Below are 19,542 nucleotides of genomic sequence, written 5' to 3'. Positions count from 1 at the left end.
TACTGATAGAGCTAAATGATCAGGATAAGATAGTGTGGCTCATAGAGTCTAAAATATTGAATAACTTTGCAGAAAGAGTCTTCCCCTTTAATTTAAAAGAAAACAAACATTAGGAGCTGTTGTACAGGTGAATGTAGACTCAAAATCGTATTTAAGCTATCCCTTTCATATAGTGTCTCATTTTTCTTTCCTTTTTTATGTCTTCTACTTTTTGCCTTCGTATACTCCATCTCCCCTTTCTTCCATTTTACCTTATTTGGCCTTATATCTAGGCTTTTGAGATAAGAGAATCCTTCTAGTTCAGTGCTCTTTATTTTTAAAGATACTGAATCCCAGAAATAAAAATTGGTGCTAAAATAATGTGGCTTCTGAGTGAATCAGAAGGGACAGCCATGCTTCAGCTGCTTTTCTCTCCCTATATCTCCCTATATGTCCTATGATAGGACATGGGAAAGGATAATAGATATACAAATACAGGAAAGACATTTAGTAATATGGTCGGAACATACAGTCAGTGAAGGTTAGCTTGGATCGGGGATGCCAGGTTTGCCAGTTGCAAACGCAAAAAGGAAATACCTACAATTAAATACCAGAACTAGTAGAAACCTTGGAATATATCTGAGTGCTAAAAAGGTGGCTCAGTAGATAAGAGTGTGTACTGCTCTTATAGAGGACATGGATTTGGTTCCCTGCACTCTTAACAGATAGTTCACAATCACCTGGACATTCAATCTCAGAGGCTCCAACAACTTATGGCCTGCATTAGCACCTGTATAATGTGATACACACAAATGAACACTGGCACAAACATATATACACTTAAATAAATATGCATTCCAAACAAGACTTAGGTGTGACCTGCACATTCAGATCAAGATTGGAGAAACAGGCAAACAAATATTGTGTGTTTATAGATAATGTAAGTCTTGTCATGGGTTGAAATTAGAGTGGCTGTGGTTATATGATTGATTAGATTTGGATAGAAGCCAAACACAAAATTAGGGCATGCCCTAGGTCTAGTTAAGGGAAGGTCTTGACTTTTTTAAATTAAAATGTGAGGACCTCATCCTGTAAGCCTGAAGTCACAGGCAGATGCACATATTGTTTCATTGGTCAGTTATAGTTTTAACCCTCACCAGAAGAATGGGGAGAGATCATTTTTCTTTTTTTTTTAATTTATTTATTTATTAAGGATTTCTGCCTCCTCCCCGCAACCGCCTCCCATTTCCCTCCCCCTCCCCCGACCAAGTCACCCTCCCTCATCTGCTCGAAGAGCAATCAGGGTTCCCTGACCTGTGGGAAGCCCAAGGACCGCCCACCTCTATCCAGGTCATTTTTCTATATTTAAACATTGAGAGATCTCCTGTAACAGCTTGTACTTTCTCCTGGCTGCTTGCTCGTTGCTAACCTAGTGATCTTATTCCTACATAGAAGCAGTCTGCTGTCCTTACAGATTTGGGCATGTGTTTATCATTTGTTGTCTACATTTATTGACAGACTACTTTTGTAAACTCTACTCGGGGTACTTTATCCCTCAAGGTTGACTGTCTATATTCTGGAACTGCTTGATTTTATTTATGTAGAAGAAATGATGGTGGAAAAAAACCTGTCATCAACGGCATGATGAAATCAATGTTTGAGGCTGATTATTTGCTCATCAAACATTTATTGAGCACTGTTTTCTGCAACGGTTTATTTAGAAACAAAGGATTGAGTCCGGAAGGTGAACAAGGCACCTGGTGTATTCTGATGAGACAGGATAAAATCGGACTAAAATGGAACTAAGGTGAAAAAGTAGTTGTTCTTTGCTTTTACTCTTCTATCCTCTAAGCCCTTCTTTTAAAGAAAACTCTTTGCCATCGATTTCCTCAGTGTTACGGAGCTCTGGTAAGACTCTTTCACCTCATCTCTATTATACATTTTTCCTGCATTCTTGAATTAAATTTCCATCTTTCTGTTCTCTTTCTCTCATTCTGTCTAATGTCTGGCTCCCATCTTCTATGACATAGTCATTGCATGCTGATTTAGAGATCTGAACCCAGAGGGGTGTGTGTATCTTCACAAAAGTGTAGACAGCAGACCAAGAAAAGCCAGGCTGGCTAATGGAACTGCTTTTGCAAACCAATACAACTACCCTGCCTCTATCTCTGCATTTGATTGCAGCACTCTGATTCTATCTCCTCCCAGGTTCCTTCCCTGACTTTCACTCCTACCCTTAAGACTCATCTTCTCTGATACCTCTTCTGTGCATTTCCCAGTTCAATGCCTCTCCTTCCCTCATACACTTCCAGTATGCTTGCTTTCAGAATAATGAGACTCTCGATTTGTCATGTTGATTTCACCAGAAATGGTCCCTGTGCTAAAGCAAAGTTAGAAAAACAAGCAAAAACCACCAAAACCAAAACAAAACAAGCAAGCAAACAAACAACAACCAAATCTTATCAGAAAAAGCAGTGCCAGTAGAAACAGGGGCAAATACTCCAACCAGCAAAAATTGTATTCAGTAATCAACCTATACTTCTGATTTCCTGCCATTAACTAGTTAGTGAGACCTTCAATAAACTATGGTTTTTCTTTCCAGAAAAATGAAACAACTGGGTTAGATTCTCTTTAAGGACTACACAACCTTGAATATTATGGAACACGGGGAGAAAATATCACCCTGAAATTCTGACAAGTCTCCTCCTTGGGCGGTTGTGCCTGGCTTGTGTATGGGAGTGCATTCACCACCTAAGCAATAGGCAAACAGAGAGAATTTTTTTTTTCATCTGTGTCAGCTTCTACAAGTACTGTCTTCTAGGAGAGCATACAAGGCTCAAGGGAAATGCCAGGGAACTTTGTGACCATGAAAGATCATGGTGGTTCTTGAAGAAAACCCTTTCATTCCTTTCTACATCATCATGATAAACGTCTGGTGTGGGAGAATTGTCTGTAATCTGTCTATCATGTTATAAATAAAAGCTGATTGGTCAGGCAGGAAATATAGGCAGGAAAACCAGACAGGAAGTAGAAATGATGTAATGAGAACAGGAGAATTCTGGGAAGGAGGAAGTTGATTCCTCCCACTCTTGCCCAGATCACCGAAGCAGCAGGATGTGATCTTCCCCACTGAAAAAAGGTACTGAGCCACATGGCTAACATAGATCAGAAAAATGGGTTAATCAAGATGTGAGAGTTAGACAGTGAGAGGCTAGAGCTAATGGGCCAATCAGCTTATAAATTATGGAGACTTATGTGTGATTTTCTAAACAGTTGTGGGATACCAGGTAGGACAAAAAACGCAACAACAAACAGGCCTGGCCCTCCATGTTACAAATGTCAAATCATCAAGCATCAAATTCTGTACTTCCTGAAGATAGAGGGCTAGACTGATGACTTTGGACTGTTTACTACCTTCTAAGGATAAGTATGACCTTATAGAAAGCAGACTGTCAGTTTAAGAAATCAGTCACCTCCAAGGAATAATGCCTAGCACATGAGAAGTGCCTTATTAGTACACTTATTAAAACTAGTCAGATATCTAAAAAACATGTGCTAAATGGAAGTCACTGGTACTCCCATGGCACACTACAAAATGCCTGTGACAGAGGGGTCCTTGGGGATTGTTTAGAATGTCCAGCTGGTTTCGATCTATAAACAAACTGGATTCCATGGGAAGACTGTGCCCACCTGATGTGAACGAAGACTAAATTGGGATTTATGCCTGGGTCTTACACTCCTACCATTGTGTAATTTGGTTCAGGCAGCCTTAATTTAGCCATTTCCAGAGGCCATTATGAGGTTTGCCCAAGTTGTCTGAGTCTTTTAGGGAGAGGTTCAAATGGTACCTTTGCTCTTCCTCTTAGGCTGGTACTTTCAGCTTGTCTCAGTCAAGGGAACTTTATAATCTGTCTCTCTGTTTTCAGCACTGCACAGCCACCCCATCACTCACTCTAACAGACCCTGCTGAGAACCCACAGTATATCTGGAAGCCATTTCTGTTTGGAAGTCAGTGGCGGTCAGCCAACATTTCAGTAATATTTGCTTTCTTAAGGCTTAGACAAATCAAATCCATTCAATTCCCCAGACTCAATGTCTTTTGTCTGGCACCGTGTCCTCTCATCCAAGACCAGCCAAAATTGAGCTCACTTGATGTCCCCACCCCACTGAGCTCATTTGGTGCCCCCCTCTGTGTATTTGTGTGTGTGTGTGTGTGTGTGTGTGTGTGTGTGTGTGGTGTACTTGCTTTTCTCTGTCTGACACATATGCAGAGATTTTCTGGGTCTGTCAACATAGAAATAGCCTGAGACAAATTAAGCTTGAAACAAATTTAAACACAACAGAGTAATAGCAGTAGAACACCTAACATGACCTTTCAAGTCATACTGTAAAGGTCATGAGTGAAGATGTTGTAAGGAGAAACACTCATTTCTTTCCATTTCACTGTCAGACTTTTGAGACATTGAACTCCAAGAAATTAGAATTCTCCAGAAATCTCAAAAGGAGGAGAAAGCTAGGGTTTTATTTACAACCAAGAAAAACTTGTCTCCAGTTAAAATATTCCACACAGTTCTGACCACTTGTCATACTCCCTTTCAGGGAAGATCACACCAATGATAGATTAATTAACATGATTACTTATCTTCTATTTAAACCCAAACCTGATTCAAGCCCCCAGAGATGGGCTTGGTTGGTCCCCAGACTTCTTTGTTACTCTTACCAATGTAGCCACACTGAATATATAGTTCTCTGTTTTTACTAATGCTTTTCTGTTTAGTTGATCTCTTCCAGATAAATGGCCAAGCCAAGCTAGTTAAGACTTCAGGCCCAGACTCTGACCCTGAAGACTCAAGTAACAATACATAGACAACAACCATATTCTAAATTTTTGGTGACAATGATCCAATTCTAACATTTTCAATGATAGGTGGAATAGTCTAGAATTCAAGTATCCTAACTCAGGTTACTTTTGTGTTAGCTAAGCCTTTCTCTTGTTCATGTTTCACAAATGACCCTGCTTTAAGGCTTCTCACCCTTGTGGAAATGGTAAGATCTAGGAAGAGCACAAGAGAATGTCTGTACAATCTTAGGGATGTGATCTTAGGGAATTCTCCAGAATTCTGTTTCATATTGTGCTGTTGGTGGTGTGTTGTTGTGGGGGTGGGGTGGGGTGAGATAGTGTGCTTCTTGGTCCTAAGGTGCTGGGTTTACACCCACTCCTACTGCTGTCTGTTATTAACTTAGCCATCTTCTTTGAGGACCTTTCAATATATCAAAGTTGTATACATTCTATAAAGAGCATTTGGGGCATCCTGGTAAGGAAGCAGGTGTGTTATTTTGGGGAAAAAGATCTCTTTGAGGAGCTCTTCCATTTATCTAACTCCCTACTGTGTGGCAGACCCAGCAGGGAAGTAGTCTTGTCCTAAGAATGCATTGAGGGCTGTCTCCATCAGGGAGAGGGAGCCCTAGAAATAAACTAGGTCTCTCTTTCAGAGTTTCACAAAAAACGGATCCTTGGGGCCAAAGGCCCCTTAATCTGCAAAACACAAGCTGTTTGCCTGACTTGAGGTCTCAGCAGACTTCCTAAGCTGGAAGGGGCTTTGGTATGAAAAATGGATTATGTTTTGAAGATTAAGAGTCCTTTCATGCGAAATATTCATTTTTCCCCCTTCCTTGAGTTCCTTTCTGGCTTAAAACCTTCAAGCTTCATTTCTTATGCACAGGTGGATTAGACGGGTCTGAATATTCACAGCCTATGCCTGGTAACAACCTCAGTGAATAAGGGGGGGGGGGGCTGATCCCAGCTTTCTTCCCTCCTCCAAATATATCTCAAAGAGTCCTGATTTGTTATGATTGAAATAAAAAAAAAATCTGGTAGTATTTTAAGATTCTGGTGAAATTTTCTGATGAAATTTGGAGGGAATGTGTGTGTTTTAAAAGCAGAGATTGGCTGTACAAGTTAAAAAGAACACAAGCAGAAAAACACCTAAGCAACTGAGAAATCCTAGCATTAAACCTCAGCATTGACTTTAGTATCGGTGAGGTCACTCCTGTTTCTCACTGGTCTCTTTTGGTTTTCCTTCAGCATTTTATTGTTTCTTCTTTGCTTATTCTGTTGTTTGCCTTAATTAGCCTTAATCTGTAGGCGAGGCTGTTCTTTAGTTTTCTGATTATACTTTGGATTGCAGAAAAAAAATACAGTAGCATAGGAAAAATTTTCAGGTGGTTGGTGAGTTGTGAGTTCATTCTTTCAAGCAAAATAGGATGAGCAGTTTAGTACAGCGCAGGAGCACAGCACGCTGGAGAATGAGGAGAGTACCACAGAAAGCAAGGGCAATGACAGACTGGGTTCTGTCTTTTTCAGGGCTGTAAAATTCCTTGACAAAGTGCTTAGTGATAGGGAACATGATGATTCTGAACATTCAAACCTAGAAGGCTAGAAGAGATGGCTCTGCAGTTAAGGGCACTTGCTACTCTTCCTGAGGGCCTGATTTTTGTTCCTCACACACACATGCTTGGCAGCTCACAGCTGCCTGTGACACCAACTCCATGACATTTAATGACTTGTCTTGGTCTCTGTGTGAACCTACACATATGACCACACACACACACACACACACGCAGAGGTGGCAGGAGGCACACACACAAAAATGGGGGAAAGAAATGAAAATAATTCTTAAAAACAAGCAACCTAGCATAAAGTATCCCCATCACAGAGACAAACTGAAATATAGCTTTGTAAATGTTTTGGCACAGCTGATGCAATTAATTGTGTTTAAAAGTTATTTCTGTCAGCATCATTAATATGGTGTGGACTCTAACATGGTGACAAGCACGCTAAAAGACAGTTGAATCCTGGGATGCACATGCTTGAGCAGGTGATAGTGCTTTCTCATGACAGTATAACTTTGTGCCAGGTGTTTGTTATCTGTGTTTTATTCATTTTGTCTACTGAATGTTAGCACAGAGTAAACATAGGGCAAAACTCAGAGACATCAGCTCCCCAGAAAGCCATGTTCTATACTGAGCAGTTTTTGTCTTAGTATTAATGCCTACGTGGGCTCATTGCCATCTTCATCGTCCTCCTGCTTCCTTGCTCTTCCATATACCTCTGTGGGGGAGCACTGCTATTCTTAACTCACTCCTCTATCTAGAGTCACGTCTGGGTTACTGATTTGTACCTAGTAGGCGAGTTTTTACGTTCAAATGGTTTTGCTGATGCTGGTCCTATGATCTGAAAGGTTTTCTTTTTTTCTTTTTCTCTCATCTGTCAAATCCTAACTTAAACAACTATAGGCCAAATTAAATGTCAGTTCCCTAAGGGCGCTCTCTTTTTAAGAGGCTTTCTATAATTTGCTTTCTCTGAGTTATGCTTTCTCTTTCTTTGCTCCAATAATGGATTGTATTGTTGTATCTGAAAAACTCAGTCCATTGATCTGCAATTTGAGGTTTACAGCTTTATCTCATCATGGATCCCTAAAGTCATGAACATTTCATCTTTCTCTTTAATTACCTGGTATCTCTGGCATTTTATTCCAGCCTTAGGCCTCATATTGTTTTCTCAATGAGCACTTACTTCTTTTCTCTCCCATACTTTTAATTTTCTTTTTTAATTATAGCTGACTTCTGAATTTATAAAAAGCATTTCCATGAGAAGAAATTGATTTCATTGCCACTTGTATCCCATCTCTACCATGCAGAATGGCGAATTGTGGCGGCCACTGTTTAGCTGTTTCCTCACCTGCCAAGTCTCTACACTAGTCTATGTCTATCCCCAGTCTCCCGCTTATGCTTAAATTTCTTTGGAATCTTCAGTTTCTAATGACTATTTACCACCTCTGTTCCCTGAAGTACAATAGGCATCTTTGGTCTTATGCTGTGTAACTCTGTAGTTGTTAAAGCTTGACAATGTTTACTGCCTTCTGAAACTCTTCTTGAGTTTATGGAATTTCTCCTCAACACACTTCACGGGGTTCTTTCCTTCTTCATGTTGCTTGTGTGAGCATTGCCTATTGTTTGCTTTCATTATTCGTGAATCACAGGTGTTCAGAGTGGCTTCATCCATGCCAAGAATGGATGCCACTACTAGAACACAGTGGAACACTCCCTGCCGCTAATACCAGTGTCTCTTCCCATTTGGATAAAAGGTTTCCACTGTTTATTGGAAATTCTCAGTTGGATATTTCCTGGGCAGTTATCATTGATTTGAAATCCTTTGCCTTTACTACTTGTTATCTTGCATGGCATCATCCTTGATTCTAATCACCAATCCAGTCCGAGGAGTCACCACACGTAAGTGCTTCCTCACTTCACTTACCCACCTACCAAACCTTGCTATTTTTCTTCTTTTCTCTTATTGTATAAGGGAGCTTGTTCTTGCCACTTATACCTGGTCTATTTAATTAGCTCTCTCCATTTTTACCTTACTATCATTTAAAAAACTTTCCAGTATCCCTTACAGTTAAACCAATCAAAACTAAAACATCAACAGGACTGTTCTGCTTGAAAGCTGTCAGTGGTCCTATATGATCTCATGGGAGTGATCCTAGCTCTTGATTTGTACAGTTCATTCACTCAATAAATATTGATTAGTTTCTACCACACGATTGGTTCCCGGAACTGGGCACACACAGAAGGAGATAAAAGCCAAGTGCCAGCTTTAACTACAGACAGAAGTGAAGTAGGAGACAAGGGGTAGCAGTTGGCTCTTGCTTTGTTGTCTGGGATTCCTCTCTTTAAAACTGCTTCCATAGTAATCCTGTTTTTTCAATCTTTTTCCTGTGTTTTTTTCCTGGTCAAGAAGCATTCTCCTAGGAGATGAGGCCAGAGGCTCTATAGGCATACTCTGTCCTTGCTCTGAAGGGTCCCTTCCATGAGTTTCTTTTCAGAAATCAGCTCTTTCTGTTCTAGCTTGTGTTGCAGTCTGTACGAGCCTATTTGGATAGCATGGACTCAATAGATATTTGATGCATTTCCACGAATGAGCACAGAAAAACACTATGAAATGTTATTTCACTACTTTTTTGAAAGATTGCCTGCTGAGATGGCTGATAACCTGGGGAGAAGGCTCAAAATGTAGGAATTCAGACTGTTCCATTTCTAAATGTGGCTCAAATGAAATATTTATGCAATGGGTAATACTACACTCCTCTTATGATTACACTATTAATTTCAAATGCACTACTTAGGATCACAAGAATTCCATACACTTCACATAAATCACATAAAAAGTCTACATACTTCAGCTTTTAATCAGGATTTTAGTGTTCTCTAGATTCAGTATTGCTAGATCTTACATATCGCAGGTTGGTGTTTTTCCCCTTCTCTTCATTAGCATCTTCACAGCACCTTTGTGACAGCTTGTGGTTGTCCTGTAAGGATGCCTTGCATTCATAGACTGATGTATTAAAGCACTCTGCCATAGAACAAATAATTGGCTTAGAATCCAGTTAAATTCTAACACTTTTGTACAATGTGATATTTTTAGAACATGTGACATTGTAAAAATAAAATACATTGTAATGGAGCCGAGGTTTGTAGTCCGTAATATACATATTCTGAAATTTATCTCAATGATAGGTTTGTTCTGTAGATTTTTATGGTATGGAGAATAAAAAGACATTTGACATGCTATCTAGATGTAGTATGTGCTCAATGGTCTATTATTGGCTCTCATTCACAGATTTAAATATATTATAATGTCTATGTTTTTCATGTCTAATATAAAACTGGAGAGTGGTGATGGACACAGCAAGGAGAGGAAACAAAATAAGAAAAACTATTACGCCATGCAGGTCTTAAGGTTTCATTCATGCCATTGAGGTGAGAACTGAGTGGCACAGGGAAAGGATTGCTGAATACAAAACTAAGGGGGGAGAGCATCGAAGGGAGAATGGTTCAATATGCTCCATTAGGGGTGTCACCCTAGCTGTACTTAGATCAATAGATACATCCTATTGGCAAGCTGTGCTTAGGTTAGAAAGGTGGTAGAGAGTCATGAATGTTTGTTGCACTACTTTGGAATATTCCAAAAGGATAAATGTCCTCAGAAGATCCATTTCTGAGGGAAACAGCAGTAGGATCACTCTGAGATTACTATGATGATAGACAAAAACTTTATTGTCAAATGAACTGGATGTATATGAAAGAATGTATGTTGATGGGATGTAGAGATGGTGGTCGGATGTCAAGAAAAGTTCCAAGCTTCTCAAAGGAATGGTTTAGGATATTTTGTGGACCACTGGGACAGAGAATAAAGGTCATGTTTGATAGAGCAATGGTATGTTTAGTATTGACTATTTTAAACTTGAGAAATCTGTGAGATTTTATAGAGAAGTTGACGTGCTTATCAGTTAAAATGCAGAGTTTACAAATTAGAACTAGAACTCATTCCATTGAGTCATAAACCATTTTTACAATAAACATAACATTTAGTTAAAAAAGGCTGTGGGGTACAGTCATTAAAAGCTAAGGTTCACAACCAAAAAGGTGAGAAAATACTTTTCCTATGACTAAATGACTAAGCATGTAAAGTTTTTACATATGTTATTTCATTAACACAATTGTCATTTTTTTTCAAAAGCTACTTAAGTGGAGGTCACCATTAATAAGGTGAATGTAAAACTACAGTGTATCTGTCTTCATGAATATTTTGACAAGTTCTCTCCAGCTATTGGCAAATGTGATTGGATAATACTATTTTGACATATTGTGACTGGCCCTCTATAGGTTTCTGCTATTTTCTGGTCCACATGCCTCGAATTGCTTCAATTATTTCCAGTCCACAGTTGTTGTTTTGAAGGAAGAAAGTTAACTTTAAGCCACATGCAACTGCTTTAGTGACAATCAGATAAAATAACACTCAGTGATGTATCACTCAGCACATATACAGTCTATGGCATCACAGCATCCTATATGTGGAAAAGGACAGGCTCTGCATGCTGCCAGGATTGTGATCTGCACTACGTTGCCTTTGGTGACTTGTAGTTATCTGATATTTGAGGTGCAACTTGGAAATCAGCAATAAAAGTATTTAACAGAATTTTTGATTGGTTTTCTTACCTTGTATGTCTTCAGTCATATATTGAAATTGTAGTTAGTTAGGCTTTTACATTGAAGCCTAATTGAAGTGGACTCAGAGTTGCATTTAATGTGAAACCTTTACTTTGGCTGAATAGGATATCTATGGCAAGATTGAGAAACAAAATCAAATCTGTGTTGTGCTTTCTTCCACTTTAAACCTGTTCTGAGGTTAGATTTTTCCTGATAGTTGATAAAGGTTTAGACAAGATTGGACATTTTAAGATTACTTTAAAAATAATTCTTGGACTGGTAAGATGGATCATGGGGTAAGGGTGCCTGGTTTTTTGCCTGATGAACTAAGATTCTTCTTTAGCTCCCACATGCTAGATGGAGACAGCTGATGCCTGCAGGTTGTTCTCTGATATCTACTTGCATGCAGTGTCATGTATGGGTCATTATAGATACACACACACATACACACATGCATGCACACACATGAAACATCTTAGCTCACTTCTCTTTACTATGTGCAATCTTGGTTCATACATTAAACTTGAAATAATATGGATATATTGTATGATTTTTGAGAGTTGTGGAACCTTTTTTTTTTTAATCTCTTTTGTTTAGCTTGGGGAGCTAACGTTTTGGGATCCTAAGGGCTACCAAGGGCACACCAGTGGCTTTTTTGGTTCCTGTGTCATAAACTGAAAGTCTGGAGTTCCTAGATAAGGGAGGATGAGTCTTAGGAAGAGGTATCTAAATATAGGAAACTTAAGAGAAAGGAAGAATCCCCAGGGCTCTTATCCTGCTGGATGGGTCCTAGCGAAGAGGACAACACTCAGTTCTTTGTCTGCAGCTTTTTAAAAGAACTTTTGACAGAAACTGTGGGGAGGTAGGTGTTGGGTGGTGGGATCAGCTACTCAGTTTAGTTGTCTGAACCAGGTGTTCAGGTGCCTCCTCTCAGCTTTAGTCATGGACATATGTACAGCTTTTCGGCAGAGGTCCTCATTTGGAGATAAGACAGAAATATTCTGGCACTGATGGTCTCAAGCATTCATTCTTGGAACTGATGCGTAGGTCCCTGGTCTTTTTGGCAAGTTTGTATCATGTTATAATATAGAATATTACCATAAATAAATCATTTTATTAGCAGTGTAGATCTCACTGTTCAGAGTTTTCTGTTTCTTGCACTATCCCTGTGCCTGCCCCTGCCTGCTATACTTTTCCGACTCCTTGGTTTCCTGAGGACACAAGTTTTGGTGAAGAACTGACAAGTGAAGAAGACAGAATCCCTTCCTTGGCTAGTTCTCTTTGATAACATGGTTTTGGTGCTCTGAGCCCTCAGCAAGCCTTGCTGCTGTGGTGCAGGCTGGCTTGGTACTTGAGATTCTTCCGTATCCATTTCCTAAGTCCTGATATGAAGGAATCGTGTCATCATGTCCTGCCGCATGAACCTCCTTCTTTCTCTTCAGTTCTCTTGTTACTGATTGTTTTGATGTGGGCAAATATATGTCTTCTCAGCTGCATTGATGTAATTCATTCCTTCGGCCCTGGGTAAATGACAGCACCATTCTAGTTTCCTTGTACTTAGATCATTCCTGCTCTCAGGTGGAATGCTAGGTAACTTCCCCTGACTTTCTCTAGCATGTGGCCCATCTCTAATCCATGAGAAGGAGGAGGCTGCACATTCCTTTTACCCATGCCTCAGGCAGTCATTTCCCTGCTCTTCTGCCAGGTTTCAGCCTGCCTCTTTCTATTCCTCTCTTTAGCAGTCTTTTTTTAGAATTCTCTGGCATGAGTTAGGCAGCACTCTACCATGTTTCCCTAAGCTGTAGGGCACATTTAATGTGCTGTTTGAGAGTTTTTCTCAAAGCTGGAGGTGGAGGAAGGAGTTCTTTTCCCTTTTCACCCCCTCCCGCAAGGAGTTTAGAGATAGAGTGGGAGGCTCTGCACTGTCAGCTTCCACTCAAATCTAATTCCTAGTCTTAAAGACATTGTATACTGTGATGTGGGTGAGAGGTTAAGAATACATCTAAGTGTACTTTGGCTGCCTTTTTGGTAAGTGTGATATGGTGGTCACAGACCTCCATTCAGAATGTGGCTGCTATGTCAACGGTTGTACGGTTCAGCTGAAACCAAAGCTGAAATAGCTACATTTAAAACACCCTGTTCAATTCTAAAAGTTGCAAGAAACCAAGACTCAGGGGAGTTAATTAACATAGCCAAGCTCTTTCAGCTTTTTAGGTCTTCCTATTAGTGAAGACCCAGATTTGGAGGTAAAAGCCCTGATGAGACCACCCGAATGGATCAGCTAGAGCTATCAGGGGCTATGTGCAATGTTCAAGATGTAATTATTGACCCAAGTCCTCAGGGAAACTTGAGGCAGGGATAGGGACTTCCCTTCCTGCACTCTGGTCCAAAATGTGAGCCTTGGTCCAGTAATCCATGTAGAGACTCCAGAGAATGAACTAGGTATGGGTTTCTAGGGACCTGCTACTGTTATCTTTTTCTTTGTGTGTGTGTTTCTGATGTAAATAATTCGGATATAACAATTAGAAAACAGGTGTGTAGGTGAACTTGACTCACTTCTTGGCATTGCAGGCAGTTGAAGAGTCCAGTTCAGCCATGAACATCAAATGATCTTTATGTTTCAGCCTGTGTCAGCTCTCTGGGTCAACTAGTGTATCAGGCAGTAGTGCCTATGACTCCTTGAAGGTCACAAGGATTAAAGGCCACATTTGGTATACAACTAGCCTAGCCCTGAATTGTTAGACTGTAATCGCCGGTGGCAGGAAACCCCTTTATGAACCTTTTAGAAAATCAACTATTCTGAAATTTGTTCTGGAAGATTCTGAGGGCTCTCTGTAAGCTTTGTGGCTCAGTTGCCATGGTCCTGGAGCACAGGGGATTTTATTTGCAGTGTATCTATTGTTTGTTGACTTTGCAGGATTAATGTGAATGGTAGTTTAACTGAGCTATGAGGCAGAGTGAAGGAAGCTTTTCATTATACACAGAAATGTGGAGTTGGGTGTCTTCCTCTATCTATCACCACATTGCCCGCCCCCCAGTAGGGTAACTCTCTGAGCCTTGAAGTTTTTTGGTTGTCTAGTCTGGCTGACTAGCAAGTTCTCAGATCTTTCTGTTGTTGCCTTTCAGAGCTGAGCTTTTAAGCACACATGGTCACACCAGTTTTGTTGTTTTGTTTTTGTTACAAGAGAGCTGGTGACCTGAATTCAGATTTTCATATTCGTACAAGGCTGGGCATGTGGTTCACTGATAGATGCTTGCCCACCTCCCTTTCCTTTGCCCATCTCCCTCTCCTTTTTTCTCTTTTAATTTTTCCTTTTTTTCCAATATTGGGGATTAAACCCAATATTTAATGCACGTTAGGCAAACTCTCAACCACAGAGCTGTATTTCCATCCAGACTATGATTTTTTAAGTCAACAGAAATACATTCTAGCTTCACATAATCCTATAATTTAGATTTTCACAGACATTCAAAGCCAAGAGGCATGTGGGTACATTACCTAAACAAGACAAAGGCAGAAAGTATAACTACTTTATAGAAGCTAGAAGACAGGAGTCAATGTATGTTGCTGGGGTCATGGTAAAATGAATTGTATGAGAGTCTCATTTTGGAGCCACTAATATCTCTCATCCCATGCCATTATAAGGGGCCCTCCAGTATATGCTGGGGTTTTTGGCAACAACCCTAGCCTTTATCCATCAGATATAAAGAATATCACTTTAGATGTAAGGTTGTGACAAAGGTGTTCCTAGGGCTGTGAGAAACTTGGTTAAATAGTTTTTTACATACTCCTAGGATGACAGGCTGGATTCTCTCTCTCTCTCTCCTCTCTCTCTCTTCTCTCTCTCCTCTCTCTCTCTCTCCTCTCTCTCTCTCTCTCTCTCTCTCTCTCTCTCTCTCTCTCTCTCTCTCTCTCTCTCAAACACACACACACACCATTCCAGTGTTAGATACATAACCTTTTGCAAGCTGAAGTGCCCTGAATCCCGCCTCTTCACAGCAACAGTTAAATATTCTCTCACAGGCTCCCATTCACACCCACTCACAGCAGAAGCTCTGGAGAAGGCTGTATGGGTAGCACAGTAGGATTCCAGCTTGTTGCAGTTCACTCCAGGAATCTCTGAACAATTGCTCCCACACCCTGCTTGCCACTCTCGTGGGCTCTGGCAGACAATCCTGGCAGCTGTCGCTGATACAGTTCTGTGCTCAACATGGAGAGCTTTGTTTTAGGATCTGAACAAAACCTCAGGCCTTAGCTTTTCCATCTCACACTCAGCACACATGCCTACCTCCCTTACCCTGACAGCTGGGGATTTCAACAACAGGCAGATTTTTTTTTGTGTGTGTGTGGCATCTCATTATAAAATGGTGCAATTGAACAATTGAGGGAAATACTCAGCTCTACAGAACCATGCATCCCTCTTTTATTTCTCGTTTCCTAGCCTTGCTGACCTCCCATGTTCAACTGGGAGAATCACCAAATGAGGAATACTTAATCATGTATATAGCTTTTACAGCTCACAAAATTTTTGTGTCTTCCTCATATTTTTAAATGCTATCCAGAAAATTATGAGGTCTAGTGAAGGGTTGTGACTTCACAGTCACATGACTAGCCAAGATAAAACACAGCTTTCTGAAGTTTCTTGCCAGCTAAAGGCTCACAGTCCAGTAAAAAAGACAGACATAAAACAAAGAGGTATAAGGCAAGACAATTGCCACTGACATACATTTTTAGAAAATGAGAAAATATAGTTGGGTGGACAGAATAGAAGAACAGTTTTTCAAAGGAATAGAAGAAGATAATGCCCCTGATGACATGACCCAAGGTGACTTCCAAGGCTAAATGTGGCTTTATTTAAACATAAGCAAAAGGTGAACATAAGTATTTCTTAGAAGATCATTAAGTTGACAACATCAAGTCAATGGTTTCAGTAAGCGCTCTACCACTGAGCTACATTGCAAAGCCTGGCAACACTAATATCATGTTATTCCTGGCAATTCCTATTTATGTCACTGAGTATTTGTTCTGTGCTGGGAGAGAAAGGGAGAACTCTGCCCTGTGTGATTCAGTCACCATGTTAGTTCTGGTACATGTGTCCTCATTAATTGCATTTTATAGATGAGAAAAAGAAGGCAAACAAAAACTTTTGTGAAACAATATTGTTTATAGCTGATGCAACTTAAATATGTATTGCCTTTGCCATGCCAAGTGTGGCAAGGTTATTTAGTAAAAAAAAACAAAAAACAAAAAACAAAAAAACAAAAAGAAAACAAAAAAATACAAAAGGTGGGGCAAGCAGCAATTGGTTAAGCTAATAATTGACTACCAGATAGGATAGAAAACTAAACTTTAAAATTTTGAAAGCAGGTGATTTGCTTCTATTCTTTTCAGGAAAAAAAAATGCCCACCTAAGGTCTCTCTCAAAATCAAAATTTTGTCCAGTATAGTGCCACTGTCCAACGAAAGAGGTTGGCAAGACCTGCCCACTTTCCCAACCCGTGATCTTTAGTGTCCTCTCCATAGGTTAGGATACACTGAAGCTTATAGGTATCAACAAATGAATAGTCTGTTCAAAAATCCCCTCGAGGGTCCAGACACCTTCCACTGAACTGTGTAAAATTTGTCCTTTCCCCTGTTGTAAGAGTTCTTCATCTTAATGTATCCACTCGGAATAGACAGTTGTTAGAGCATCATAAGACTTTGTGCGTTTAACTGACCATACTAAAAGAGTGTGGTTCATCATTGTGTTCCTACCTGTGATATAAAAGAAGAAAAAGACACTCCTGTTCAAGTCTCAGTAATGAGAGACCGGTTTTTCGTCAAGGCAGAACATGGGGCAACCATCAGTTCTGTCCCATAACTCTACCTGCATGCATTAGACTTAGGTACTGCATTAATTTATTTCTTTCACCCTTAAAACACATATACCTGTAAATCTGTAGTTCATCAAGGATTGAGAAAGATGCCCTTACTTTATATATACAGAAACTATACTCCATAGACTATGTAGTTTGTGCATCTTCACATTGCATGTGAACAGCAAGGCAAAGTAAAACTATGTGTCCCAGACACCATTGGTCCCCTGCTTTTAACAAGGCAGTAATGATTTATAAACATTAAAACAATCTACTGAAGGCCTACTAATGAAGATATGTTAACCTTCTGTTTTTCTTTTCACTGTCTTTTTCTCCCCTCTCCCCTTCCCTTTTCCTTTCTCTTTCCTTGATTTTTTTCTCTACAGGACTCCACAGAATGGAGCAAGAATGAGAGGAAAAAGGCCGGCAGAAAAGCATGAACTGGAGGTTTGTTGAGCTCCTCTACTTCCTGTTTGTATGGGGCCGTATCTCAGTGCAGCCCTCCCACCAGGAGCCAGCTGGGACAGACCAACATGTCTCCAAGGAATTTGATTGGCTTATTTCAGACAGGGGGCCTTTCCACCACTCCAGGAGCTACCTATCCTTTGTGGAAAGACACCGTCAAGGATTTACAACCAGATATAAAATATACAGGTAAGATTTAGCCTAAGAGAGACCTTGCCTCCCATTTCTGTTGTGCTTTGGAGAGACCAGACATTGTCTGACACCTGGTGGTGTGGAAATATTCTAGGATAAGGGACTGTGACCTTGCTATAGGCTGTTAATTGAATCTATTCAACGTTGCTTAAAATAATAATGAGTCCAAATAACCAATATTTATTAGTACTTAGTGTACTAGATGATACTTATTTCAGTATGTCATTTATACTTTCTATTCATCTGATGTAGGTTTTGGGTTTTTTTCTCTGTTTTACTAGGCAACTGAGTCTAAATTAGTTCAAATAATGTTTCCTAAAGAAACAATTTAAAAACTTTTAGAACTTAGATTTAACCCCTGGTTTTCCTGAATTACTAGTCATGATAATCTTCTTGTTTTGCAAATACTATTAGTGAATCTAGCTTTCTAACTAAATATATTCATGAATTTTTTTGTGATAAAGGAGAGACATTGACTGAAGAACCTTTTTTTTTTTTCTTTTAACCAAGTCTGAACTGGTTACTATCTTATGGTAATTACACCCACCGAAAAGGACCAAGCTCTGTACAGGAATGACCTTCTGAAGGTTCAGTAAATGAGTCACTCACATTGTGCAAGCACAGTAGACAGATTAAAAGGAGAAAACTACTTGAATTATTTACATACTAGTAGTAGTCATGTAAAATAGGTGACTTAGGGAAGAGACAAATGACTGGACTTTTTGCAACAATCCTGAGTTACAGAGAACTCCCAGGAGAAATTGTGTGGGAAATTGACTGGTGCAGATAAAATGCCTCAGATGGTAGAAATTGTTTCTCACAGCATTAAGCTATCACAACGGGAAATAGTTTGTGATAGAATCTGTCTGGGCTAGTGTGTCCTGTCCTGTGAGCTACTATTACCTGGAGATGAGATTTCTGGGGCACAAGATTTATAACCAATGGTCTACTTTGGAGAGAATCTATCTGTAGTCACGTAAGTTCAGGAAGAATTCTACTTGGTGATTGGGTGCCAAAAAGAGACAAGAGATAGGAAAGCAGGAGATGATAACATATATTTTAGTTCAAGATACTCAGGACAGTAAGTGCTATACGTTGAAGTATTGTTTTCTGATCCTCAACCACCAGTACTTTCTTCATGTACTTTTCTTAGAACATGGAGTTCTAGTTAACTATATTATCCTTGCCATATTTATAAAATGCTAGTATATTCCTCAATTTTCAATTAGAATGTATTTCTCTATTTTTTATTAACTTGAATTAAATAACTCTTAATATAAGTAACTTAAATCTCTTTTAGTGTCACATATTCATGTGTGTTTTTATTCAAATGTTCACACATGTATAACATTTATTTATGTCATTGTAGTTGTTGTTCAGGTTACATGTGCTATGCTTGTTATCATAAGTACATAATGGAAGAAATGCCAAAACCACTTTGCAACTTTTGTCTTAATGTTCAGAAAGAAAATGCAAATCTGACATTGCAGAGATAATTAGAATAAGAAAGCAAGAATGCAGGGTAGAAGGAGCTTGTTGGCCTGTGGAGAGCAAGGCTGAATTAAGACTTTAGGTTTCCAAGTTGTGATGCAGAAAGTAGCCTCACCATTCTGTGATCCTGATTACTGGGGATGAGTGAATTTTGAAATTTCAACCGTCTGAAAATGATTATCATATAAATGTTATTGCACTAATGTCTTGAGGTCTCACAATAACAGTTCTGCCTTGCAAGAGTTCAACAGTGAACTTTCTATGGGCCCTGAAGAATAGAAAATAATCATTGAACTGCTGAGGAAAGGTGCCTATGAACATTATGAAAATGTAATGTACAAAGAAAAAATGTATAAAATAAGGAAACTAAGTATGAATATAAAAAGCATGTTGGCATTTCTACTCTTGAAAAAATATCAGAATTCTAACATAATGATTGATTCAAAAGGCTTCCTCTTGGGAGAACTATTCTTAAATCACCTGAGAACAATACTTAACTGCCTCATT

General features: G+C 39.5%; 1 protein-coding gene across 1 annotated transcript in view; it reads left to right on the top strand.

Moving 5' to 3' along the window:
* The window catches only part of Brinp1 (BMP/retinoic acid inducible neural specific 1), a 180,354-nt gene that overhangs the window by 28,516 nt on the left and 132,296 nt on the right, over positions 1-19,542 (top strand). Inside the window, exon 2 of the mRNA XM_075944980.1 lies at positions 17,274-17,541. Coding sequence (XP_075801095.1) covers positions 17,324-17,541 — 218 coding nt within the window. The 5' untranslated portion in view covers positions 17,274-17,323. The remainder of the gene's footprint in view (positions 1-17,273; positions 17,542-19,542) is intronic.

This window comes from Microtus pennsylvanicus, chromosome 13, assembly GCF_037038515.1.
Source record: "Microtus pennsylvanicus isolate mMicPen1 chromosome 13, mMicPen1.hap1, whole genome shotgun sequence".
Lineage (NCBI taxonomy): Eukaryota > Metazoa > Chordata > Mammalia > Rodentia > Cricetidae > Microtus > Microtus pennsylvanicus.
This window is presented reverse-complemented; position numbering and strand designations above follow the sequence as displayed.